Source organism: Heloderma suspectum, chromosome 2 (assembly GCF_057233095.1).
Source record: "Heloderma suspectum isolate Gila_16-S chromosome 2, 16-S_ref, whole genome shotgun sequence".
NCBI classification, from domain to species: Eukaryota; Metazoa; Chordata; class Lepidosauria; order Squamata; family Helodermatidae; genus Heloderma; species Heloderma suspectum.
In genome coordinates, this window is record NC_139459.1 from 91,245,024 (window position 1) to 91,272,927 (window position 27,904).

The 27,904-nt window shown below is 42.9% G+C and overlaps 2 protein-coding genes across 4 annotated transcripts in view; one reads left to right on the plus strand and one right to left on the minus strand.

The window, feature by feature from the left end:
• HSD17B3 (hydroxysteroid 17-beta dehydrogenase 3) overlaps positions 1 to 18,344 on the plus strand; it is a 36,252-nt gene extending 17,908 nt beyond the window's left edge. For all 3 annotated transcript variants that reach the window (XM_084834093.1, XM_084834094.1, XM_084834095.1), the window contains 5 exons: positions 758 to 792; positions 4,948 to 5,029; positions 9,751 to 9,816; positions 13,853 to 14,002; positions 16,846 to 18,344. In XM_084834093.1, coding sequence (XP_084690219.1) covers positions 758 to 792; positions 4,948 to 5,029; positions 9,751 to 9,816; positions 13,853 to 14,002; positions 16,846 to 16,956 — 444 coding nt within the window. In that variant the 3' untranslated portion in view covers positions 16,957 to 18,344. The remainder of the gene's footprint in view (positions 1 to 757; positions 793 to 4,947; positions 5,030 to 9,750; positions 9,817 to 13,852; positions 14,003 to 16,845) is intronic.
• Positions 18,345 to 25,093: 6,749 nt separating this feature from the next.
• LOC146352473 (zinc finger BED domain-containing protein 5-like) lies at positions 25,094 to 27,317 on the minus strand. Its single transcript, XM_084829659.1, has 2 exons — positions 27,242 to 27,317; positions 25,094 to 26,547 (listed from the first exon to the last, which is right to left on the minus strand). The coding sequence occupies exons 1-2, from the start codon at positions 27,315 to 27,317 to the stop codon at positions 25,094 to 25,096; spliced, it is 1,530 nt and encodes a 509-aa protein (XP_084685785.1).
• Between the last annotated feature and the right edge of the window lie 587 nt (positions 27,318 to 27,904).

Below are 27,904 nucleotides of genomic sequence, written 5' to 3' on the forward strand. Positions count from 1 at the left end.
TAAATAGCAGTATCTATTCACTAGCGGGTTCTCCTTTGCTGGATCTATCTAACCAGAGGCTGAGGTTTACTTCCAAGTAGACACACACACAGGACTGGGCTACACAGAGCTAAAGCGGGGGCGCTCCCAGTGCTGGCCGCCCCTTCTCTTTCTGCTCCCTGTATTGTTTACTTTTCAGCAGATCACAGTAACACTACTGCAAAATACCACTACTGAAGGCCACCACTACTGGCCTCACCCTTGCCTTCCCATCTGTGTATTCTTTATTGTGCACAACATATTTTGATCAGCTAGCCCAGGGACAGACGTCCTGCACGTAGGGAAAGGGCTGGATTTGCCTCCCTCTGCTAGCCTCTGCTTCCCCAGCCCTGAACTCTTGGGGAAACAAGCCTGTCTCATTCGCTGAGCAGGGTTGATGGGGTTGATGACACTCAATTCTACTCCGCCTACCCGGAATGAGAAGTGCTTTCATATGACCCATGGAAGCGGGTTTTTAGGTGCTGTGTACTCTGCTTTTCCTGCTTCGTGTTCCCCTGACAGACCAAAGCAATTTCAAGAAAATCCAGCTATAACCAGAAAGCACTTCTCATTCCGTTTCCATGTTGATCCCTCCCAGGGATGCGGTAGCTTCAAGATGCCTGCACTGAGCAAGGAGCTGGACTAGGTGACCTCCTTTCGGCTCTATGATTCTATGATGCTATCGATATTGTCTCAAACAGGCACAGACATACAATTCTAAATATGTGTCTTTTTTTAGATGACCCGGATAATTTTGAAACAGATGGTGCCGAGGTAAGCCTCTTCCCTATGTTCTAGTTTGTTTTTGTTTTTTGTTTTTAAAAAGGTCTCCAATTTTCATGGGTTTTGCATTGATTTAATGTAGTTTGGTTTCTTGCTGCAACAACATGCATAAAGTACACACTTTTTCTGGAGAACTGCATGATCATAGATAGATATAAATGTTGGGTCATGTCGTTTGGTGAGGCTGTATGTAGCACAGCCCAGAAAACGGACAGTATACTCTGTGCTAATTCTCTGACCTGTATAAATTAGGCACTGGCACCCTCTTCTCCTGACCACTAACAGGAAATATGTTAGAGGTGTATAAAAATATGCATTGCATGGTGTGGAGAAAGAGGATAGAGATAATTTTTTATCCCCTTCTGATAGGCCTACAACTTGAAACTGATTAGCGGTAGATTCAGGACGGACAAAAGAAAGTATTTTTTCACACAACATATTATTAAGTAGTGGAACTCATTGCTACACATGTGGGGCCCCTTCACATGGAACTTTTATTCTGCTATTGAGATTGCTCACCCACGGAAGTTTGTGGGTCCTTTCATGACATCGTCAACCTCCAGGGCACATCCAGATGTATTTCCTAGTTATTCCATCTCAAAAAGATCTGGAACTAATGAACTATTTTTTTAAAGTCGGAATGTTACACAATTAAAACAGCCACCAGATGGTGCTGTTTCATTGAGTCCTATGGAACCTTGAAAATTAAAAGCTTCCCCTCTCAGCAATCACTTGGTCTCCGTATGGGAGCTTCTGTAAACGCGGAAAGGCTCCAGAAAGGGAGGACTGAGGGTTTTTTCTTTAATGTAAAGGCAGCCGTGGTGGTGGTGGCCAACGGCTTTGATGGCTTTAAAATGGGATTTGACACATTCATGCAGGCAGGGATGGCTGCTCTATTTAGGCGCAGGGAGGAGAGCCCTGCCTGTGTCCCATCCCAACTCGCAGCTTCTGACATGACCCAGCATGGCTGCAAACAAAGCAAACTTTGTAAAAAGCGTGAGGCTTAGATACTGGCAGTAAGAGCTAAAATAGGTAGGTATTTTCTGTATTTGGAGTCCTGCCCCTTTTGCCTTCAGCCCCACCCACCACTGGAATGCACCCCCCCCCCTCCTGAGAGCTTCTCCAAAATGGAATTCAGCCCTCAAGCTGGAAGAGGTTCGACACCCCTGGACTAAAGGTAGAACTGCTTTTATTTTCCACCCTCTTCTTCAAAATCTGACTAGATGTATACCCCCTCCCATGCAAGTGTTTTGCTGTGAGAGAGTGCACAGCCTCCAAATGACTTTGAAGATCTTAAAATTAGAACAAAACCCAAATGAGGCTCCATTCCTATACATGCTTATCTGGTAGTAAGTCCCACTGAACCGGATGAGGCATATGTCTGGAGGAGACATATGTAGGATTGCCCTGTGAAACTTGTATGGGCAGGGGAGCTATGTCACATACAGTATCCAATAGGAGCCTGTGGCATTCACACAGTGGTGTTCAAGCCAGCAACCACAGCAGCAATGCATGCATTATTAACACGCGAAAGGTGTGATCCAGGGTTTACCCTAAGCATTTTTTTTAATTTCACATGAAGCTGGTATAGCGCCCCCACCCCCAATGTGTGAGCACCTCCCCCAAATTTTCTAATGGAAAAAATAGAAATATGAAAGACGGAAGAGTAAATGAGAATTAGAGCAATAAAGAGAGAGACAGGAAGGAAAGGAGGAAGGGAGAGAGAGAAAAAGGAAGAAAGGAAGGATAGAAAAATAAGAGAAGGGAAAATGAAGGTGCCTTGCAAAGAATCAGTGAGATTATCTTCCCTCCCTAAAATGAGATTTCTTCCACAAAAAAAATATAACTGAGGGCCTGAGAACCTTCTCTTCTGATTATAATTGTGGCAACTAGAATTTATCCTTTCACAAGATAGTTGCTGTCCTAAAAAATATGTTGAAGGTTCTGTATAGGGGTAATAGGTTCTAAAGCTATCACAGAATAGAGGCTCCTCACAAAATGGCAGCTCAAAAACTGCATAACTCCATATCTACCCTTAACCTGCAAATCTGTTGTAAGGGCTTGGGAGCAATTGGCGCAACAGGAAGATCAGGTCAGACTTTAACACAAAGGGATCTAATTTTCATGTTATATGATAAAACATTTAGGAGTAAATCCACCAGGAATTAGTGGAGAACCTTTTAGAAGCCAGGCACTTTACATAAGAGGGCAGGGGGGACTCTGAGTTACGAGACAGAACAAGAATCCTGTGTCTTACTGACAAAGTTCTCTGGAAATGCCCAAACATACTCACATCAGCTTTATATAACAACTAGGGATAGCCAAACTCACCCCCATCCATGACATTCGCTGGACCCTTGCCGGCCACTCAACCCTGTTTGCTATGCGTGGCAAGCTGCTGGGCAGTCTGTGGGTGCCTGGCGCACGGCTGCCCAATCCCTTGCCAAGCTGCCATTTTGCGTAAAAATGGCGGTTCGGCCTTTTTCATAAATGACCATTTACACAAATTGCACCTGTAAAGAGGCCACTTACGCAAGAGTACAGGTGTAACTGGTCTATTTTTGCCTGTAATCTTGTGTAAATGACCTCTTTATGGCTGCCATTTGCATAAATAGGCATTTACGAAAAAGGCCGAACCGCCATTTTTACTCAAATTAGCAGCTTGGCGGACCAGCAGGGACCATCACGCTTGCCTGGCTCGGTGCGCACTAAGTCGGGCAAGTGCGGCAGCCCATGGATGAATCCAGGAGGCCAAGCAGGGGGATATCCGCCGGACTGCACTCCCTTCTTGGACTCCCGCGACATCCCTTATCAACAACCTGACCTTAATTGTGTCTGGATGTCTTGTGCTCTTTGGCTAAACTCAGTCTATAAGGCCTGGTAGTCTGGTGGGCTATGCTGAGACCTTGTCTCAGTCTGGGAGTCCTTCTGAGGGATATTGCTTTCTGAACTGCCTGTGCTGAACGGAATCTTCTGGAAGTCCAGTCATGAGATATGAGTGTTCTTCAGGGATTCTACAGTTCTTCAGAAGGGTGAAGGACTAATACTGACAAACAGGAACAGCAAGACCCCCAAGGGCCCTGGGAACTGGAACATCTGGAACAATATTATCACAGTGAAAGCACTGAAGTGCTCCAACTGTCAACTCTGACGTCTGTGGAAACCACATAGATGATTTCCTCTATGGGAAAAGCAATATGCAAGGCCACTTAAAAACTAGCAGGCAAAGTTGGTGCCTTCCACCTGCACACTTATGGAGATGCAAAGAAACTGACTCTGAGTCCGGGCTCATTTCCTGCAAGAGTAGTTGTAAGCAAGTTAGCATCCATTTTTTCCTATAACAGTGCAGAATTAGTACATAGGACTGAGTTGCAGTACTTATTCCTAACTGCACAAAAAGTTAGTTTCCACTGCAGAATTTTTTTTCCAACTGAACAAAATGTGTCCAGATGCAAATTAGAATAAATTTATTTATTTATTTATTTATTCATTCATTCATTCATTCATTTCTATACCGCCCAATAGCCGAAGCTCTCTGGGCAGTTCACAAAAATTAAAACCAAACAACACACAATAAAACAATTTAAAATATATAGAACATTAAAAGCACAAACCCTGGCTGTGATCTCTACGTGGCCACAGGTACAACATTTTTCTTGCAAAAAACACTTGCTTCACCACTAAAATGCTGTTGTGAGACATGAGATTTGGACCGTGTGCAAGAAATGGGAAATAAAGTGCACTCACTACATAAAAAACAACTGAGGGCCAAACCATAGGTGAAGCTAAACACGTCATAAGGTACCAGGTCAGTTTAAAATTAAAAAAAAGAGAAGCAGGTGCATCCCCCACCCTTGGTTTTCATCAGCATCACACCATGCAGAGAGGAGAGGTTTAATCCTTTCCTCCCCTGCTGTCTCAATGGAAATAACCCCCACATCTATGAAACTCCTCCCACATCCACTGCAGTCCCAATGAAAATGAAGGCCTACCACATCTGCTGTTATTTATTTTGGATGGGGAGACTGACATGGTTCCTAATGTGTCATCTGTAGTTTGGCTCTCATTGCGTGGAAAGTCCTTGGTGTTTTACTGCAGGTAAGATAATAAAACATTATTTACCCTACATTTTGTTTTATTTTTCAGACAAAAGGGACTGGTTCTGAACATCTCTTCTGCCATTGGCACCTTTCCCTGTCCATTATATGCCATCTATTCTGCCTCTAAAGTAGGGTTTTTCATGTTTCTTTTCATGTTTCTTAAAAGCTTTGCTTTTAAGCTTTATTTATGTATTTATTCATTTCATTTCATTTCTATACCATCCAACAGCAGAAGCTCTCTGGACAGTTCACAAAAATTAAAACCACAGAGCGCAACATAAAACAATATAAAAAATAAAAGCTTAAAACCACAATATAACAATACAACCAGAATAAAACCTAGCAGAAATGCAGATATTTAAAATACAGATTTTAAACACCAGATCCAAAAGATTAAGAAGCTAAAATGCTAAAATACTGGGAGAATAAAAAGGACTTCACCTGGCACCGGAATGAGAACAGTGTAGGTGCCAGGCGAACCTCTCTAGAGAGCTCATTCCACAGCTGGGGGGGCCAAAGCAGAAAAGGCCCTCCTCCTGGTACCCACCCTATAGCTTTATAGTTTTGGATTTTATGAGATTAATGTCAGCACTACAGACCTAGGCTGCAATCCTGTGTTCCCTGGGAGGACGTCTGAGGGGCCATAGGATTTTTCAGATCTCCCTCTTCAAGAGTGGAGAGAGAAGTCCACCCTCCAAAAGGGAGATCCAACCTCATAAGCTTCTGCTATAAGGCTGTGGAAAGGTCTGCAGCCATTTCCTGCCATCTACGCTTCTCCAATGGCGCAGCTCTGACAATGAAGAGAGCAAAATAGAGGTGTTTCAGGAGAGGGTGTGGATCTGTAGGATTCAAAGATGTCCTGTTCCCTCCACATGCTCCTGGAACGAGGGTGGGTAGGGGTAGAACTATGCCAGCTGTGGAGCCAGCATAGTTTATGTCCCTCTGATTGGAATCACCGGGAAGGAAACTGTTCTTTTAAAAATCTACTGAAGGAGGGGGATCCCCCCCCCCACCTTCCTGGCATTATCCAACAGGACATAGGAAAAGACAGTTCCTCCATCTCGGATTCTCCATTTCCTGCCCCCCTAAGATTGCTCTTCTGGCTGCAGTCTCAAACACACTTACCAGGGTGTAAGCTCCACGGGAAGAAATGGAATTTTTATCCAAGTAAATGCATACAGGATTGTGCTGTTCAGGACAGCATAGCCATCTCTAATAGAATTTTCAGCATCCCAGCAAGCGCTTATTTATTTGTGTATTTATTCTTGGAAATCCTTTCCATCCCATCAATAGGGTAACCCAAACAAAATTTAGAAACAGTATAATATTTTAAAATATAAAAATTAGAAGCAGCAGATAAAGCAGTGTACAGAGAACCTATAGGACAGCCTTCCCAACCTGGTATCCTCCATGTTGGACCGCAACTCCCACAATTCCCAGCCAGCATGGCCATTGGCTGGCTGAGAATTATGGGAATTGTAGTCCAACACATCTAGAAGGCAGCAAGTTGGGGAAAGCTGCAATAAGGGTAGAAATATTCAAAAACTGGTCATACCTTGGGCATGCTGAAATAAAACAATTTTTACTAGATGTCTGAGCAACATTCGATAGGGTCACTTGGGGCAGAGGGTTCCATAGTCTGGTTGCCAGGAGGGAGAAGGCTCTCTGCTGTGTACTAACCACTCCACTGAGGGTGGCAGGGTATGGAGCAGGGCCTCCCCTTAGCCCCTGAGCTGGTGGGCAAGGTTATGTTGGAGGAGACGGTCCTGTAAGTATCCTGGTCCCAAGCCACCTGATATAATAAGAATCCCATGATCTAAAAAGAGCAACGGTCAAAACTCTAGCTATGTTTTGCACTTTTCAAAGGCACCACCATATACAGCATGTTACAGTAATTCCAACATTGATAGAGGGAGCAATCCTATGTGGATCGATGGATGCCTCCAACCCTGGGAGTGACTGCCTATCCAGTGCAGGGTGGGAGGAGTGGCGAGGTGCGGATCTCTTCCTCGCTCCCCCCACCTTGCTTTGGCGGCTAGACAACCAATCTCAGCTGTCTAGCTGCAGAACCTCAGAGCACGGGAAGCAGCGGCCGGATGACCCATAAGATGTGTCGTACTGCCATTTCTGACCTCCCTGCCCTGGCCCGCCTGCAGGAATGCCCTGTTTTCACCACTCCATACTGCTCTTACAATTGCAGAGGCAATCCTATGAGATGGTGTGGGAAGGGGGAGGGGGTCGGTTCTCTGGGAACCGACCTCAGAATGCGGGCTCCGAGGTCAGTTCCCAGGAACCGACCTATCCTATGGCCATCTTGCCACTGACTAGCAGCCATAAGATTGTGCCCTCAAGTAAGGTGTCTTTGATTTTGGCCAGGTCTGCCTTCTATAAGTCCATACAGATTATGACTTTATCATGCCTCTAAAATACTTGTTAAAGTGTTTCAAAACCAAAATTCTATACAATAGGAGGGATCACCCCAGTGAATGTCATCATCTGTATTGATTTTACAATTCTCAGCATTCTTTGGAGGAATCTATGAATATTAGCCATAATTACAGTAATTTATTTTATTTTATTGTTTGTTTGTTTGTTTGTTTATTCACTTCATTTCTAGCCAAAAGTCTCTGGGCGGTTCACAAACACTGAAAACACAAAGTACAACATAAAATAATATGAAATATGAAAGCTTAAAACTACAATATAAAAGTACAATCAGAATAAAACCTAGTGGCAATGCAGAGATTTAAAATACAAATTTAAAACAGCAGAGCTAAAAGACTAGAGTGCTAAAATATTGGGAGAATAAAAAGGTCTTCACCTGGCCAGAAGGAATACAACATAGGCACCAGGTGAACGTCTCTAGGGAGCTCATTCCACAGCCAGGGTGTCACAGCAGAAAAGGCTCTCTTCCTGGTAGCCACGTGCCTTACTTCCTTTGGCAGAAGCTCCCGGAGAAGGACCACTGAAACTTATCTTAGAGTCTGAGCAGGTACATATGGGAGGAGGCGATCCTTCCGTTAACCTGGCCCCAGGCCGTTTAGGGCTTTTAATACTAATACCAGCACTTTGAATCAGGCCCGACATGAACTGGCAGCCACTGCAGCTGCAAAGTACTCACGTAATATGATCTCATTGGCCAGTCCCTGTTAACAATCTTAATGCCCTATTTTGGACTAGCTGAATTTTCCGGACCATTTTCAAAGGCAGCCCCACGTATAAGGCATTGCAGTAATCCAGACAAGAGGTTATCATAGAATCATAGAATAGTAGGGTTGGAAGGGGCCTCCAAGATGATTGAGTCCAACCCCCTGCTCAATGCAGGAATCCAGAGCATGGATAACTGTACCTAGGCTATCTCTATCCAGATAAGGGCATAGTTGGGATATTTATTACATTTTTATACTGCCCAATAGCCGAGGGTCTCTGGGCAGTTCACAATTAAAACCATAAAATACAACTTGACAGACATAATATAAAACTTTTAAAAGTTTAAACATGCCATGTAAACCAAAGCAAAACCCAGCAGCAATTACAGCCCAGGGAAAGTCTGTGTGAAAAGGTGTGCTCTTAGGAGGTGTTTAAAAGATGTTACATTTTCTGCCTCTAGCTGAAGTGCATAAGGGAGGGTTTTCCAGAGGGTGCCACTCCAGAGAAGTATAATAATAAGAGGGGAAGTCTGATTATTATTTAAATAGATGTATTATTTATTTATTTATTACATTTATATCCTGCCTTTTTTTCTCCTTAAGGAACCCAAGGCAGTGTATATAATCCTCCTCCTCTCCATTTTATCCTCACAACAACAACCATGTGAGGTAGGCTGGGCTGAGAGTCTGTGACTGGCCCCAAATTACTCAGTGAGCTTCCGTGGCTGAGTGGGGACCAGAACCCAGATCTCCCGACTCCCAGCCCAACTGCACCACACTGGCACCACAATTCTATTTAAACAGAAGTATCATACTAAGGGGCTGCGGTGGCTTAGTGGTTAAGATGCTGAACTGCAGACTGCAAGGTCGGCAGGACAGCAGTTCGAGACCCGAGTGCCGCGTGACGGAGTGAGCTCCTGTCTTCAGTCCCAGCTCCTGCCAACCTAGCAGTTCGAAAGCAAGAAATTGCAAATAGATAAATAGGTACTGCTTCGGCGGGAAAGGTAACAGCGTTCCATGCACCTTGGTGTTCAGTCATGCCGGCCACATGACCACGGAAGCGTCTTCGGACAGCGCTGGCTCTTCGGCTTAGAAATGGAGACGAGCACCACACCCTAGAGTCGGGCACAACTGGTTGGGGACACCTTTACGTTTTTATCATACTAAGTGGGGAAGTCTGGTATCCGGGTGCTGAATGTGATGGGCAACATCAAGGCCCTTGTTGCTCTGCCTTCTTAGGGCTCTTTGTCTTGGACTGGGCAGCTCTTCCAAAAAAGCAGAGGTGTTGAACCTCAGGCCCGCGGGCCATCCAGTCCACTCATGGAAGCGCCCTTCATACCTTTGCACATCATGTGTGATGGTCTGAAGCTCCCTCCAGAGGGATGGGGATGTTGGGGGTTGAGCTAATGTGTGTGACCCTTCCACTCCCACCCTTCATGCATTAAATCTGAATGCCTGAGGGGGCTAATATATCTGGATTAACTTCAGTGAAATTGGTGACATTCTCTATACATGCACCCTTCTTATGTTTCCCAGTATGAAAAATATCCAACATTAAAGTGGGGTCGTGATAGGAAGGAAGGATCATGGAATCCTGAAAGGGGAATCTTAGATGTAGTTTCAGTAATTAAATAAAGCATAAACATATGCAATTAATGTTGTTTTCTTCTCACTTAATACATATAATTTTGTCTATCTAGGCTTTTGTATACACATTTTCCAGAGCACTTCAAATGGAATATAAAGCAAAAGGAATGATCATACAGGTGATATATTTCAATTTTTTGTTAGAATTAGAGATATAATATTTCTGGACTTTTGGAGGGGAAAAAACGGGGGTTTTCCAGGGGTTTTCTGACAAATGGGAAATTTTGGAAAAATTGAAAAATAAGCAATACTTATTTTTTAAGCGCTCTCTACAGATCTAAAGTAACTTTAGGAGCAATCCTATGGCTGCTAGTCAGCAGCTATACGGCCACAGGATATGTGGTTTTCTGGGAACCAACCTTCCCCCCCTGCCGCACTGCCTCGCAGAACAGCCCCACGCTCGGAAGAGGAGCGTGGAGTAGCCAAAACGGGGTGTTCCAGGGGGGCATTCCAGGGTGGAGAAGGCGGAAACGCCATGACACATCCTATGTGTCGTCCGGCAGCCTCCTCCTCCACTCCGCCTTCCCACAGCTAGACAGCTGAAATCAGCGGTCTAGCCGCAAATGTGGAGAGGAGGAGCGTGGAGGGGAATGATCCCCTGCGTGATTCTCCTGCCCTGCGTTGGATAGGCAGTCGCCTCTGAGTTTGGCGGCGTCCACCTATCCCCATACGATTGCGCCCGTTGTTGCTTTAAGACAACCTTCCCCAACCTGGTGCCCTCAAGATATTTTGGACTTTAGCTCCCATCAGCCTCAAGCATCATTGCCAATGGTCAGGAATGCTAGGCACTGTAGTCCAAAACATCCAGAGGGCACCAAGTTGGGGAGGGCTGCTTTAGGAACATAAAGCAGCCTTTCTGTTCCTAAACTTTATTTTATGTATGACTTAGTTTACTCATAAAATTGTCATTATATTTTAAAACTTTTTAAAGTAAACTCAGTATATTTATAATTATTGTCTGAATAGATTAGAACTGCATTAAATGATTGCTACATCATCAGAAACACAGGACTCCATAGAACAAAACCCAAGCTGTCAAGAATGCACATTTACTGTCAAGAATGCACACTGGTGACTCTACTCACATGTTGGGAAAATGAGCATAAATGTCTATCAGTAAAATATACTTTAGATCAATAATGTTCATAAGGGATGAAAGAAATAACTATGCTGAGAATCTTACAGAGAGGATTAAAAATATTTTTCCCCATGGCATTATTATTTCCAGACACTTTACATACCTAGTCTTTCTATTAAAGTGTTCTTCTTACATAGTTTCTAGAAATCATTTTGGGGGGAACAAAGTTTGGGTAACAATATATAAATATTTTGTCTTAAATTCTAAATGAAAATATTTCATAATCCAAAGCTGCTCAATGTTTCCAGGTTTTTTTTTGGGGGGGGGACACCCAAAAATGGTCCTCAGAAAAAAACAGAAAAAGTTTCCCCCCCAAATTTCCCTGTCCCCCCCACCCCCAGTCCTTCACATCTCTAGTTGGAATAAGCAGAAAGCACAATTCACTGAATAGGTGAATTCCATGGATGTTTTTACTTTTGTTGTTCATTCCTCCTAATTATAACGCCCAAATTCCAAACTTCCATTTAAACAGGAAAAAGCAAGTCTCTAGCCCATGCACAACCTGAGATATGTGACAGAATATGCAGCCACTATTTGTTTTTTGAGATATTAGCCTGCTCCCATCTTCCAGTGTTTTTACCCAATGAATGAAGTCATAGCAATGAAGTCACATCCACTGTCTTGAAAAGGAACTTCCCGATTTATTTTTATACCATCTAGGATTTTAGTGTAGTTGTGATTGCGCAATAGTGTATATACCCCCAAACAAAAGGTAGCAGGAGTTCATGATCTTTCTAACTCAGGTGTTTGTTTTTAAAAATACTTTTTTCCTGAGTTTGTGAACATTTTAAAAATTACCCTGCCCGTGCATTGTATTGCCCTGGCCATGGGCTTCAAACTCTTAATTTAGAGGTGCCAAGATAGTGATAAGCCAGATCCAAGTTTACTTACAAGGAGATACTTTATTGAGTACAATCAGCACACAGGCATGCCCAATGGCTGGATCAGACAGCTTCTCTGAACCCAGAGCCATGGGGTAAAATGGGTCTTATACCATACATGTTAGCAGTGAGGCAGCACGACACTAGCAAGCGCCAACTAGCGTTCATTCTCAGCATAGACTAGCAATGCTTGGTTCCCAGCACAGCCACCTACAGCTTTAAGACAGACAAACTTCACTTCTCAGGCACATCTTGATAAGACACTCCACTCATTAGTCTGGAATGTGCTTGAGGCCACACCATCAGCCTTATCGCTCTTTGACTCATCCTGGTAAATCAAGAGGGCTTGTAGGGAAAATACCAGCCTTCTGAACCAAAGTTGGAGAGCATCATGGGGCATCGAAGCCCCTCTAAAACTACGAATAGCCTTGGTTCAGGCTTGGAGCCTTACATGCATGAAGATAGAGTCCGTTATTGTTGTTGTTGTTGTTGTTATCATTATACCCATATTACAGGAGGCAGCACTGTTGTTGAGTGTTACACTAGCTGAGTGTTACACTAGCAAGGTTGCCGAGTGTTGTTATACCCATTTTGCTGCGGGAACTTAGTGTATGACAACCCTGCAGTATTCTTTAGTCTCCTGGTGTGTTGGTTGTTGTTTTTGTTGTTTTAGGATGTACAGTATGTGGAGTTGATAGTAGTAGCAGTGCAATTTATGAAGGACCTGTTCTCAGACACTATCAAGCCTTTTTAAAAATTTGCAACTACACACAAAATGAGCAGTTCCAGGGCAAAATATGTAGTTCTAACAGAACATTTGTGCAGTTCAAAATTCAAGTAATACAAACATTGTATTATGCTACCTGATGTAAAAAGTAGCTTATAAAATGTGAAGTAAGTAGTCTGGGCTGTAGAACCTTAAACTCTGATCAAAGGTAACCATTTCTCCACTCCCTGCCAAAAGTACTCCCTGCAGATTCCATGGCTCCTCTCTATAGAGTGTTTGACAATGTTTCCAAGATGATGGAAATTGTTCTGGAACATGGGGAACCCTTTCCTGACTAGTCGTGAGAAGTTGTCAGTGTTATGATAAAGGCGGTGATACTAGAAAATATATTTTTATTTCTTTATATCCCACTCCTCAGCTATAAAGGCTCTCAGAGTGGCTTACATGGAATCAGTAAAACAAGATAGACCCTGTCCACAGGCTTACATTCCAAAAAGACATGACACACAAGGAAAAAACGATGGTAAGGGAAGAGAAAAAAAAAATCAGCAGGGCTGGTGGAATGGCCCTACTTTCTCTCTCAACTCCTTCTGTACAGCCTGTTGGAATGATATTTTTAAGACCACCGTACATGTTTGTTTATCTGACCCCCCCTTCTTACTTTTTCTTTAATATCCTCCACTCCAACCAAAGTTTTTTTTGGAGTTCATGATGCTTCTTGTCTGAAGCTTGAATATAGCACTTTGCTGCATTAGTGTGGTCAAATTCCCAGGATTTTCTGCCACTTTCTGGAAGTTTCTAACTGCCATGGAATGTGATGGTAAGCAACAAAGCACACCCAGGAGGAATATGCATGGGTGTGTTGTAGCAGTGTGCATTTTGTGTGTGAATAACAATCACATACCCCTGGGCAGCTTTGCCCCCACCCTGGAAAAATTCCTGTCCACGTGGGAAACTCATTCTGTTCTTTTATGCCAGGGGTGCAGAAGCTCAGACCCAGGGGCCAAATTCTGGGCCCCCAATCTGGCCTTCTAGGATTCCCCCGATGGCCATGCCCCTTTCTCGCGACCACCAATCATTTGGTGGTTTTCTGGCTTTCCGCCCATTCTAAAAGGTTCTAAAAGGTTAGCTACTGGCAGTAAGAGCTCTAAGCTAAAAGATGCAGATATTTTAGGCCCTGCGCCATCTCCCTTCCGCTCTGCCCACCACAGGAATGCAGCCCCTGAGAGCGTCTTCGAAATCGAATTCAGCCCTTGGGCTGGAAGGCGTTCAACACCCCTGCTTTATACCATCCTCATAGCTGCTGTCTTTCCTACTCACGTTGCAGACCTTTTCCATAATTTACAAAGCGTTCAGGAATGTGAGGTGGTTGTTTCTTGCTGTTGTTGTTATTTTATCTCTCATTTCAGGCAGTGACTCCTTTTGCTGTTTCTACTCCAATGACCATGTGCATGAAGCCTAGTCTAACCATCAAATCAGCAGAAGCGTTTGCTAGAGAGTCACTGGAATATGTCACGTTTGGTGATGAGACCTTTGGATGCTTAGCCCATGAGATCTTGGTAATTCTATTGTAAACTTTAATCTGATGAGAGAGATGGTTAGGGCTTTCTGTCATCAACCTTTAGAGGCTCTTGATGCCTTTCGAATGCTATTTATTATGACCTCCCATGACACTTCCATGTTTCATGTCCAGCCCAATCCTATCCATGTCTACATGGAAGTAAGTCCCACTGTGTTTAATGGGACTTACTGCCTGCAAAGAAAATAGGACTATAGCCCCTGTTGTATTTATACAGCCAAATTACCACACCAGATTTCAGAAACAGGCGTTATTGATTCAACTGTACCATACTGAGGGAAAGCTGAGGTCTTCATGGTGGTGCAATCTGTATTGGTTGTGGATCTGCATTAGAACGTTGAGATCAGTTTAACTTATTTCTTATATATAACATGTCAATAAAAGGAAAGAAAAAAGGAAAGAAGAAAGAAAATGTGGCTACATAGATTTGAATATATCAGTTTCAAGGCATACATATGAGGTCTGTGCGTGCATGTGTGGGGAGTGGGGGAGGGAGGGAGGGAGAAGTTAGTGTAAAGTGGCACAACAGCAAAACAGCAAGAAGGCTCTGGAACCACTGTGGATGGAGTCAGTCTTAATGGAAAATATATATGAAAGCCAGAAAGAGTAAGAACAGAGTATTCAAAAATATAGTTTTTCGGCTTCTGCCCTCATCAGTAGCTTCTGTACAGCCTGTTGGAATGATATTTTTAAGACCACCGTACATGTTTGTTTATCTGACCCCCCCTTACTTTTTCTTTAATATCCTCCACTCCAACCAAAGTTTTTTTTGGAGTTCATGATGCTTCTTGTCTGAAGCTTGAATATAGCACTTTGCTGCATTAGTGTGGTCAAATTCCCAGGATTTTCTGCCACTTTCTGGAAGCTTCTAACTGCCATGGAATGTGATGGTAAGCAACAAAGCACACCAAGGAGGAATATGCATGGGTGTGTTGTAGCAGTGTGCATTTTGTGCATGAATAACAATCACATACCCCTGGGCAGCTTTTACAGCTTTTTTTTTTTTAAAGGCTGTAACAGATAGATGATAGATAGATAGGGAGGTAGGGAGGTAGGTGAGAAAATACAGGTTCCTAAGAATTAGATATAAACTGTAAGAAAACAGACCAAATAAGTATCCATTCACAGGTGGCATCTATACACCACCTGTTCAAATGTTGAAAGTGTTGTAAGGTCTTCAATCCATTGCATTATAGGAGGTGAGCATTTCCTCCCAATGTTGCAATGTCAGCCTTTTAGCTGTCAGAACCTGTCCGTCTAGTGATGAAGGTGTGGAGAGGGACCATCACTCAGCAGCAGAGCACATGGTTTGCACGCAGAAGATCCCAGGTTCAGTCACTGGTATTGCCAGTCAAAGAAGGATCCTGGGTAGCAGATGATTGGAAAGACCTGTGCTTGAGACCAGAGACTCTGGGGTCTCTAAAATGGTGCCCGTAGAACCTCTTCCGGCACCTCCCAGGCTCCGTGGTCCTCCTGATTTTTGTTTTATTCAAGATGTTTAAAATTGGGAGGCTAGCATATGTCAAAGCGACGTGCTGCCCTCTACCACCATCTTTATTTTGGTTCAAAAGAGTGGTTTTGTGTTTTGGAGCTCAGATTCCATCTCTATCCTGTATCTAGGTTCTTGGGGAAGTTACTTTTCCTTTAGTCTCACCAATTTGCCATCAGAGAAATGAGTGTTTTGTGACCCCCCGTTCCCACCAGGGCAGCTATTTTATAAACGGGCAAGGCCACCCAAGACATTTTCACAAAATTCCAAATGTGTCCACCAACCAAAATGTTTGGGGATCCCTGCCCTAGGGAGCTGCAGTTGGTTGGAGCAGATAATACTAGACCAGGGGCTTTTCTACATGAGGCTTTTAACCCACATCTTTACTGAGGCTTCTGTTTCCAAATTCTTTGTGGGATTAAAATCAGCTCCTTTACACATGTCCCCCACCCCCACAGGGTTTTTCTTTCTCTGCCTTTCTATATGTTCCATTGCACAACAACTAGGTGGTACTGTGGTACAGCAGAATTGCACAAATACACTAGATTTCTATAACGCCATTCACACAAAAAAATACCACACTTTCCTCATTAGTTAACAAACCTCTGCAGTAATGGTTGCAAAGCACAGGAGAACCCTGGCTGGAAGATGATGACATTGTGTAAAGGACCCGCAAACTACCATGAGTGAGCAATTACGAGCACACAATAAAAGCCTCATTTAGAAAGGCTCCAATAGTCTAGTCTGGTATAAGGCAGCTTCTTATGTTCCTTGCTTGTCCTGAGTGCCTAGAAAGGCAAGGATTCTTCATTTCTAGTATATTAATATCCCCTTTCCTACCTCCTGCATGCATAGGGATCCTCCATGTTCGGAAATGCCATTCCTCAGTCAGCTGTGAAATTGAACTTTTCCACTGCATTTTTCTCACTACAACATTAAAAAGGCAGAGAACTCATCTAAGTGAATGAGGCAGCTGCTAGAGGCATCTGATTCTGGGTGTCATGAAAGGGTAGCAAATAGTTCTTTAATGTTGTTATTGTTCTTACTGCCAGGGAGAGGGAGAGCTGCTTTTCTGCCTCAGGTCTCAAAAACACTTGACTGGTCTTGGATATCATGTTCCTTGACTTGTGGTACAGTAAGGGACAGGGAGTTTTTGCTGTTCCACCTCAGGCAGCAAAATGCCTTGGGCTGGCCCTGTTACCATGCACCCAGAATGTGGCATCCTGTAAAAACTACGCACAGAAATGATCACTCTGTTTCACCACTGTTATAAAATCTGATCAAATACATGAGATCTTAATGTGTCTTTCTCCCCTCTTATATACTTTTTAAAGGCACGGTTGATGCAGTGTGTTCCTTTGTGGGTCTTCCAGAGTGACAGAGTACAAGAGAGAGTAATGGACAGAATTTCAGATTCCATGAAAAAGCATTCGAAAAGTATCTGATAAAACCTTCTCTTGGAGCATGTGTAGAGCCTGTTTCAACAGTCTGGCATGAATTATGCCAGCACTGAATATGATTAATTGAAAAGCTGTCTATATGAGTAGGAAGATACCTTCAAAATCTTTTTTTTAATTGTGTATTATCTCTGGTTCTGTTGTCTTTTCTGTAGCCTGAGTTTACAGCCGTTACATATTTTTAAGTGGTCTTATTTTCACAATATTCAGGTTGATTTGAATCTAATATTGATTTTCATGACATGACTGCAGTATTGTTTTCAAGATTAAGAACTATGTGGGAGTATGAGTCTTAAGAGAGGAAAATATGGGGAAAATATGAAGAGTTTTTGGATGGTGGAGGATAGAAGGAGCATGGATCAGGCAGCATTTGTGAGAAATAGCATTTCCCAACAGCATTGTGAGAAATGGTTTAAGGTACCAGTGCAATGCTGAAAAGTGCTGGACCAGCCTTCCCCAACTTGGTGCTCTCCAGATGTTTTGAATTAAATCACCCATCATCCTTGACCATCAACCATGGTGGCTGGGGCTGATGGAGGTTGTAGTTGAAAACATCTTGAGGGTTGGACTGTATTAGAGATGAGCAATAGCAAACAGAATAATGGGCATTTAGTTCTGCCTCATCAACAAATCTGAGTTAATTGATTATATGAGTTTTAGTCAATTACTTCCTTGAATAAATTTGCATATGGGCAAAATAAAATAATTCTGAATCAAGAAACGCTCATTCTCTGTTTTTAGATGGTACATGCATGTGTCATAGCAGGCATCATTTGAGAAGACTGCCTCTTTTAAGATGTTATATGCCACCTGCAGTTATTATAAATCCTTGTATTAAAAATTATATGCCATCTTTTATTACTGATTAACAGTTTTTAATTTATTAATCTAACCAATTTATCAAGTAAACACTGCAGTCCTAGTGTTCAAATACAAATTTTTAGTGAGGCTAAAAACTTAACAAGAACTAGAAAGGTTCGTGGAGGCTGAGATCTGTGGGTAGACTGTTGGACACTGCAATTCACTAGCAAAATATGAAATCAAAAGATAATGAAAAACCCTAAAATAGTTAAATTGATTTAAGAATAATATGGGAAATGAACTTCAAGTTCGAGAAATTTTGTGCATTCGAAGAGCAGATCCATAATAGAGCTTCCCCCCCTAAATTTGCAAACTTTAAAATAAAATTTACATTGCTATTTAATTTATATGTGAATATTCAAATGTGTCTTGAAGCTTTTGAAAATGCTGAATCTATAATATAGTTGATGCTGCCTTGCTTGAGCTGAGTTGTGTGCATCTAACCCAATCTATCATGACTAATGTGCAATAGCAATAATACATATATAAACTAATAAAAATTATATTACACTTGCTTTTGTTTTACTTTTTTGTTACATTTTGAACATTTGGTGGCAATAGGTGGCGCACAGGATGCATGCAGCCCCTGCCACCTCCCAGTGAGACCCTGCCTCCTCCATGGGAGTGGGGGTGGGGAATCAACAGTTTTAGCACTACAGAGCATTAAAAGGAACAAATTAAGTTCATTTTCAAGCTACATTTGACCCTTTTAGCACACAGTAGTAGCACTATTGATATTTTTCTGGTGCCTTGCGAAGTGTGTGGAGCCCCACAGAATCGGTGGCATCCCACAAACTGCGGCTCATGGGGAGGTCCGGCGGGACAAAACTGGCCCCATGAAGTTGCCCACCCCTCATTTAAAGTAATGGGCTCAGGGTGGGCATGGGCTGTTCACACCCATACATTGTGGGGCGGGGTTAGTATTGGTTAAGCTATCAACCTTTATTTGAGCCTTGGCTCAGTCCAGATGCTAACAGTCAGCTTCAGCTGTGTCCTGACTGAAACTGCATAATTCACAATCTTCACCTGATCATCTAGGTCAGGCTTCCCCAACCTGGTGTCCTCCAGATGTTTTGGACTACAACTCCCATAATCCCCAATCAGCATGGCCATGCAGGCTGGGATGATAGGAGCTGTAGTTCCACACATCCATAGGACACCAGGTTAGGGAAGGGTGACCGAGGTACAGTATATGGCTGTATTCCATCAGGCTGACCTTACTGGGTGACTTTTGGACAACTTTCAAATGGCCTGAACATTTTTATCCAGTCTAGACACGCATAAAACAATGTTGGGTAAGGACCAACTGTACCTGTTCTTCCATCTGTTCCTACCCCTTTAGGAAGACCCATCACACACTTTCCAAACCACTTTCTATTGTTGCCGTTCTGACATGTGAAGAAGCAGGGTGAGTCTTCATGAAATACGCCATACCTCGGAAAGGAAGAACAGTGAGGGTCAAACTAAGTGGTACTTTAAATATGTAGCTTACAGCTATGTCTCCCCACCCATACTTGAAAGTAAACATGTGGGACTTGATCTGGATTGGGCCCCTTGTGTGTGGGGGGGCAGCCTAGGGGGACTTTAATTCTTTACCCTCCATTGTGGTCCCTATGAGGATTTCGCCCTCCTTGCCTGCAATTTGCATTGCCCCCAAAGGATCTATTCTGTGGTTGAGCAACTGTGGGAGGTCTAGGGTCCATTTTGCCTGCAACACCCTCACACCCCCATTGTCCTGATTTAACCCCATCTCCCAAATCTGGCCATTTTACTACGCTGAAGCGCTAAAACCACAATTTTTCATCTCAAAGATTTTTTCCCCCTGCATCTGCTGCTGAATTCAGTAGCATGGTGGGGGTGGATGGCAGGGGCCACACCAGGGGAAACCGGGGCCCCATGCAGCCTACGGATCATGTTTTCCCACCCCTGATCTATTTTCTTTGGCCCTAGGGCCAGTGAGATTTCTTGGCAGTACAAATGGCAGAAGGGTGTGTTGTGATCCAGATTGAGACTGCTGTGAGGGACAAAAGATTAAAGCCCCCTCTCCCCACATGATGGTCCTGATCTACATCAGGACCCCCATGCTTACTTTTGAGTAAGGGGGGGAAATATAGCTGCTGGCTACATCTTTAAAGTAAGTTTTCCTTTGATCCTGAGACCCTAAAGAACTCCATAGTCAATGGACATACAATGACCCGCAGTCTTGTACAGACGGTAGCTGCATGCATCTGAGAATTAACCAATCAACAAGCCATTGACTGACAGGTATGCAGATAAATCCTATTGCTCCCTCTGACCCCCCTGCAAAACTGCACATGCCTCCTAGCTGCCAGGCCTGTGTGGATATTTACTTCACACCTATGCTTAATTTTATGTATAGGTAGAACCACTTTGAACATTCGGGCATTGTTGGTTAACCGAAATGCCTGAAGGATCATGGGAAATAATTATGGAAGGGATCATGGAATGGAAATGGCTCAGTGTAATCGGTGGGCTGTAATTAGTGGATTAACTAGACACAAGGCCTGCCACTGTTATGGATTTGGCCTTTGCTTGAGTGTTGTCAAACTATAGTTCCAGTATTTAGGAAGCCTCTGGCTGCCAGTTAGCAACTCATACACTTCAATACACTTGAAACAAAGCATGCACCAAAAATTGTTTTAGGTAGATTCAATTTTGGTTTTGTACTAAAAGAATTAGTAAAGGAAAAATATTTTTATTCCATTTTTCATTTTTATTAGAAATATACTTGTACTATCACATTAAAATATAACTTGCATAAAATGACATAAAAACATTTTTGTTATTAAATGGAGCTTTGCTAAAGATTCTTAGATCTTAATAGCTTAACAGGTACCAGAATTTCTTAAACATTTCTTGTTCTTAGACTTCCAATACTTTAAAAAGGAGAGATCTTATTCTCAGTACCAAATTCCCCATTCAATACTGAATAGGCTATTAAGTTGACAGGTACCTAGGCCTTGTAAGCTTCTAATAAGAAGTTTCCACATTCTAAAATCAGCACATATTTATAGTTTTTTTGTGTAGAAATTACTTCATAGCTGATAGTGTCTACTATCCCATAAATTAGGGCTCACAGTCTTAATTATTTTATTGTTATTAAACATTCTTTAAAAATTAGAACATATTAAAAAACACTTACATGTACAACTTTCAGGCTAGATGTGATCAATTTTGAATTATACATTTGAGAAGATAATTCTTTACTCAAAATTTGCCAATTAAACTTAATTTGATGTGTATACCTTAGACAATATTTGTTGCTCATTAAATGATAAGTGAAAACTTTTAAGTATACTTTTGAGCTGGAATAATACAGTCTCACATCTGTTGGTTACTCAAATAACATTTTGGCCTAAGTGACAGCACTTTAACTCAGCATTTTCTCTTTGGATACCATCCAGGTCAACTCGACCATTATTTTTTTTATACCAGTTACCCAGAATTCATTATCAACGTGCTTGTGAACTTGTATCTTCCCTTTAATACAATTACTACTTTTTACTTATTTACATTTTCAAATTCTTAGGGTACAATCCTATGCATGTTTAGACCGTAAAAAGTTCTACAATTTCCAGCATGCCCCAGCCAGCCATGCTGTCTGAGGGATGCTGGGAGTTGCAGGACTTTTTTCTGCCTAAACATGGATAGGATTGCACCCCTAATTATTTATCATTAACATTTGGCATTTGCATTTCATAAGAAGACATCCTATACTGTTTTAAGAGAGGTGGGTGTGCATTTTCTCAATAGTCTTCTCTGACTTGGATTCCTGCATTGCGCAGGAGGTTGGACTCAATGGTCTTATAGGCCCCTTCCAACCCTACTATTCTACGATTCTATGATTCTAAAGTGAAATCAGATATTTCCTAAAAATCTGGGACACCACCATGTCTACTAAGCTAAAAGTGTCAGTCCTACCTTTTTGTGTGCGGACATGTGTTTAATCTGTGGCAAATATCATCCCTACACTCACTGAGGCTCATTTGTTTACAATTATACATGCCAAGGGAGTCTTTCAGGCAGCCTAATGTTGTTGAACTGCCAACTCCACACAAATTTTTCTCTGTCAAAGAACAGCATGTACTTGCTGTGATTCACTGTTCTCACACTGACATTGATATATATTCAAAGAAGAATTGACTTTCAAATTTTCATAATATATTACTTAGCGTATCTCACTAAGCTGCGTTCTTGGGCACTTTTCTCCCAAGACAAAAATGTTCTCATCCAAATTCATGTTTCCTCCTTAATAACCATATTGAAACAAAACAATTACTCCTGTCCGTGATTGTTCTAACCGTTCTAACAAGAGCTACTGCGGTTGCATGTGCCAGAGTATGGAGTAGCTCACCTGTTTCTGTTGTGCTTCAGCACTACCTCCACAGATGACTGGTAGATAGCATTGCCAGCTAAGCAGGAGTCAGGTGACCCTAGGGACCAATGAGATTTGACCTGGCCCTATCCGACTATTGTCCATCAGTCTGAACAACTCATCACAGACTGAGCTCTCAAATGGACCATCCCTGTTTTTCTACTTGACCTGCCTTTCTGCTTCCACGCTTGTCTTTAGATCAGAGTGGGTGGAAAGGAAATCTGGATCTACTAGTAGATCTCTCAGTGATTTACTTAGCATCCCTAAGTTCTTCTTTGTGGTCTCTGTGCATCACACATATGGGCTCTGCACCTGCACTGAGTCTCATTCGGGAAGCTTCTATAGCTGAGGAACGTTTTGGTGGGAACCCTTCCCCCACTGTCCACTGTGCATGTTCCAGCGGGTTCCCACCCATTCCCTCAGTTCTCTTTCAACCACCTTAGTGGATAGTCCTTTCGGAGCTTCCTCTCTGTTAGAAAGAGAATTGCTGAGGTTCTTTCTGTGTTATATTTCTTGTTGTTCATCCTTGTTTTTCTTCGTCATCTCCCTCGTCATCATCGTCCACCTCCCGCAAAAAAATCACTTTGTCTTTGTTGTTTGTCCATCTCTCAACTGCGGCTGCGGTGCCGTCTCATGGCTGCAAAGGCACCTTTTCGAAAATGTGTCAAGTGTGGGAGTAAATTGCCCCCCACCTAGGGATGGGCGGATCACTTACCCCATTCTGGGTGGCGGGGTCCACGGGGGGCGGAGGCAATCCGTCCCTCCCCTGGAATCCTTCCTGGCCGGCTCTGCTCTGTGGTGATCCTGCGGAGCCAGCCGCCAGCTTTGCAGCGCTGATGATACGGCTGGCCACTATTGCCATGCTGTATCGCTGTGCTAAGTCCGGATGCAACTGGCATCCATTATGCCATTTGCGTCCCTGTTTTCACATGATAGGCTATGCAAATTATATTTACGTAGATATTTACATAATCTATCACGTGAAAACAGGGACACAAATGGCGTCTTGGACACCAGTTGTGTCCAGACTTAGCACAGCGATACGGTACAGCAATGGTGGCCAGCCGTATCGCCAGCGCTGTGGAGCTGGTGGCCGGCTCCGCAGGATCACCATGTGGAGGAACTGGCCTGGACAGATTCCAGAGGGGCACAGAGGTGAGTGCTCTGTTCCACCACGGACCCCAATGGGGCCAGATTCTTGGAATCCAGCCTCATTGGGGTCTGACATCCCTACTGCCACCGACCCTCACTCCCTCTGCCTTTTTTGCCTGGGTGAAGGACACCTCCCTGATTCCTGCTCCGTGTGCCAATCATTTACTAAATATGCACAGAAGAACAGAGCGGACAGACTTAAGGCAGAACTGTGGAGGAGACAGCGTTGTTGGCTACAGACCCAAAAAACGTTGCAGGGTCCTCTACAAGTGGCAAACTTGAGGTGACTATGTCTTCGTCCAAGCTGAAGTCTCCTCGTCCGGCTACCTGAGTCAAACAGACTGATCCTCTGACCTGGGGCACTCCTTAGCACTCTGGGTCACGAGAAAAATCACGAGAAAGGCAAAGATTCCAAAGTTGGGATAGAATGGCTTGAAAAAGCATAAGAAAAAGAAGGTTGCTGACACCTCTTTGAAACCGACGATCCCAGCACCTCCTCTGTTGCTGGACTCACCAATTCATGTGCTATCACCGACACCTGCTGTTCCAGTCACCGAACTGGTGTCGACCGTGTTCAAGGGTGAAATCCTGGAATTTTCCCCTCCGCTACCAGTCTCTTGGGATCAAGAGCTTTCTCCATCAGGAGACCATCATTTGCCAATGAGGCAGGAAGCCCCATGTCACTGTCTCCTGTCCCCTCCTTGGGATTGAGAGCATCAGTCCCATTTGGGATTGTATTGTTCTCCTTATCGGGATTATCATTTCGACCCTCGCTACAGAGACAGATCGAGGTCTCCACAAGGTGACTGGGACAGATGCTCGGAATGGTCTTACTCTCTGCAAGGTTCTTACCATTTTGATGAGTGGCGTGCTGCTCGGGATCAAGAATATTTTTCAGAGCGCTCCAGGTATACTGCCCCGCGCTCTCCTCAGTATCAGCCTCTTCTGCCAAGGACTGTGTCCCATCCCACTGAGAAGGATGAGTTCCTGGTGCCTCCACCCATGCCACCTCATTCCTCTTCACTGCTGAGGTGCCAAGTGGAGTCATCTAAATATGTGCACTCATTCCCGACTTCAGTTCCACAACTGATTCCATCAACAGACCGTGCACCATGAACAACTTTGCACCATGACTCTGTTGATGACTACCAGTCAGATTCCTCATCTTACTCATCTGTCCCACCATCCATTCCATCTCCAGATGATGTAGTGGGCTCCCATGAGGGGGTGTCTCCCTCTAAGGATATGTTTCATTTCACTGAGCAGGTCAGCAGAATGGTGCATTCCTTGGGTACTGACGTACAACAACCAGAGAAGCATCTACAGCAGTGGTTCTCAACCTTCCTAATGCCGCGACCCTTTAATACAGTTCCTCATGTTGTGGTGACCCCCAACCATAAAATTATTTTCGTTGCTACTTCATAACTGTAATTTTGCTACTGTTATGAATCGTAATGTAAATATCTGATATGCTGGATGTATTTTCATTGTTACAAATTGAACATAATTAAAGCATAGTGATTAATCACAAAAACAATATGTAATTATATATTGTGAAATATTTATTTCTTATTACAAATAAATGAAATTTTGTCTTGAAGCATGGTGTAGCATGGGTAACAGTCTTAATATAACAACAGTAAACTACATTGCTACATTTTGTGACAGTATGCGTAAAAAGCCAACGTCAGTGCGAAGGTTGAGACTGCTTCTTTCTCACCAGATCAGAAATTCTCGGGGCAGTCTTTGCAAGAGCACAACGAAGATCATCTTCCACAACAAGTCTACTTCTGTATTTAGACTTGATAACCAACAAGCTGGAAAACCCTGTTTCACAAAGATATGTTGTTGGAAATGGAAGAAGAAGGCGCAACACAGTCTCAGACAGAACAGGATATGACTGCAAACACTTGATCGGATCTTTTCAGACAAATCGAGGCAAGTTGCATTTGGTCCTTGCAGTGATAAATTTAACTCATTCAAGATGGCAAAGATGGCAACCAAGTAAGCTATTTTCTGCAGTTCACTTTTATCGCTGAAAAGTGCTTCGAACTGCGGTCTTGCTTTCTGATTAAAAAACGTTTTGAGTTCATCACGAAGCTCAAAAACACGTTTTAAAACTTTTCCTCTCGACAACCATCTCACTTCAGTGTGAAATAGCAGAGCATTGTTCGGCGCATCCAACTCGTTGCACAGTTGCGAAAACAGTCGACTGTTTAAAGTGCTCGCCTTTACAAAATTGACAGAACTTATGACGCTTTTCATTACTTCTTGTAACTCTTGTGGCAGCATCTTCGTTGCTAATATTTGCCGATGAATCATACAGTGAGTTCCGATAACTTTTGGTGACTCATTCAGTACCAAACGTTGAAATCCAGATCGACATCCTAGCATAGCTGGAGCACCATCTGTGCAAACACCACAAACCTTTTCCCAAGAGATCTTATGCTCTTTCAGAAATGAACCAACTGTGTCAAATACATCACGTGCAGTAGTTGTCATTTCAAGAGGTTTGCAAAAAAGAAATTCATCTTTAAAGTCGCCGTCATTAATATACCTCATGTAAATCAGTAACTGTGAACAGTTTGCAACGTCTGTAGATTCATCAAGCTGGATACTAAATATTGGAAGTGGAGCAGATTTAATTTCCTGGATTACCTGATCAAGAATATCAGCAGACATGTCATCTATTCTTCTGCAGACAGTGTCGTTAGATAAGGAAATTGCACTCAATTTCGTAACAAATTCGTCTCCGATCATAACTCGAACAATGTCTTTGGCCGCTGGCAACAGTAAATCCTCAGCAATGGTGTGAGGTTTCATAGCTCTGGCGATTCTGAGTGCCACCAAATAAGAAGCTTCAACGGCTGCTACGTTTTGTTTGTGGTACCTGCCACCAGTGTCAAGTCTGGCTTTCTTGAGTCCATCAGCTTTGCTTCTAAAATAGTTAGTATCCTTGCCGGCAAAGCTCGGATGCTTGCTATCAAAATGGCATTTTAGTTTGTTCGGCTTCATAGATTCGGCTGATAGAACTTCACAACAAATAACACGTTGCGGTTTCTCAATTCCTGCTGTAAATATTGAGGTAAAACCATACTGTAAAAAATCCTCACTATATTTTCTTTTCTTAGCATTCTTCTCTACACGATCCATTGTCATGGGATGGTTTGCTAATGAAAATAATATATAACAATAGCTTTAATGATACAAAAGATGATACATGGCATAGTTCAGTCAATACAGTTCATTAAAGTTTCCTATGATTTACCATTCTCTGTGTTGTTGTTTTTACATACCTGTTAATATCACAAGGGGGCAGTATTCACATCAACCACAGCTGAATATAAAAAGACCGATCAGCACCCAGATTAAGTTCCCATGGTACAGATATATATATTTTTTGCAGTAGTTGATGATTTTACAGTACATGATTTTACATTTACCCAGTAATTATAATTCATGAAGTGTCTTTTTACCTCCAATACTGCTGCTTTCAACACATTAGCTGCTTTTAACAGAGTAGCTGCTTTCAATACAGCAGCTGCTTTCTACACAGTAGCTGCTCTCTACACATGTGTGACTGGTCCACATAAGTACATTATGGCGCCAACCCTGTTACATACACCTGTATTTGTATGGGGTGTATGTGATGGGATTGGCGCAATGATGTCATCACGCCAGGTACTCGTATGTGGGCGTATCTGCATGTGGGCGGACCCGCCTGGAGACGGATAGAGGAGCGGTGTCTTGGTTCCTAAGACCATCGAAAATATGTGGTTTCCAATGGTCTTAGGCGACCCCTGTGAAAAGGTCGTTCGACCCCCAAAGGGGTCGCGACCCACAGGTTGAGAACTGCTGATCTACAGGAACCTGTTTTCGACGCTGTCCACACCAAGTTGTCGAAACCGCTAGCGATGCCTTTCTTCTTGACCAGGGGCATCGTTAGAGGAGGGCTCACCTGGGCACAGGCCCTGGATCTTTTTTGAGCTGTGCCCTGGATCTTTTGAGCTATCCTAATTGCCTTTTCTTTTCTTTTTTTACATTTTCCCATTGACTTGCATTGGAAAACAGAAATGGCCATAACTTTTTTCTTTTATATGATAAATACATGACATTTGGAGACCTGGCAGCCCCTATATAGATGACTGAATATGCAAAATTTAAGACAATTAGGCGTGATGGTTTTTGTTCTAGCACAGGTAAAATTTGATTTTTTCCAGAAAATGTGTCAAAGCAAACAGCTATAATTTTTTTGTTCTTCCACATAAGTGCATGAAATCTGGGAAACTGGCAAACCCCATGGAGCTTATTGAACCTGCCAAATTTCAGACAGTTAGGTCCAGTGACTTTTGTTCTAGCCACAGGTAAAATTTGATTTTTTCCAGAAAATGTGTCAAAGCAAAGAGCTACATAAGTGCATGGAATTAGGCAATCTGGCAGCTCCTGTGGAGGTGATTGAACCTGCCCAATTTCAGGCAATTAGGTACAGTGGCTTTTATGCTAGTCACAGGTAAAATTTTCTATTTT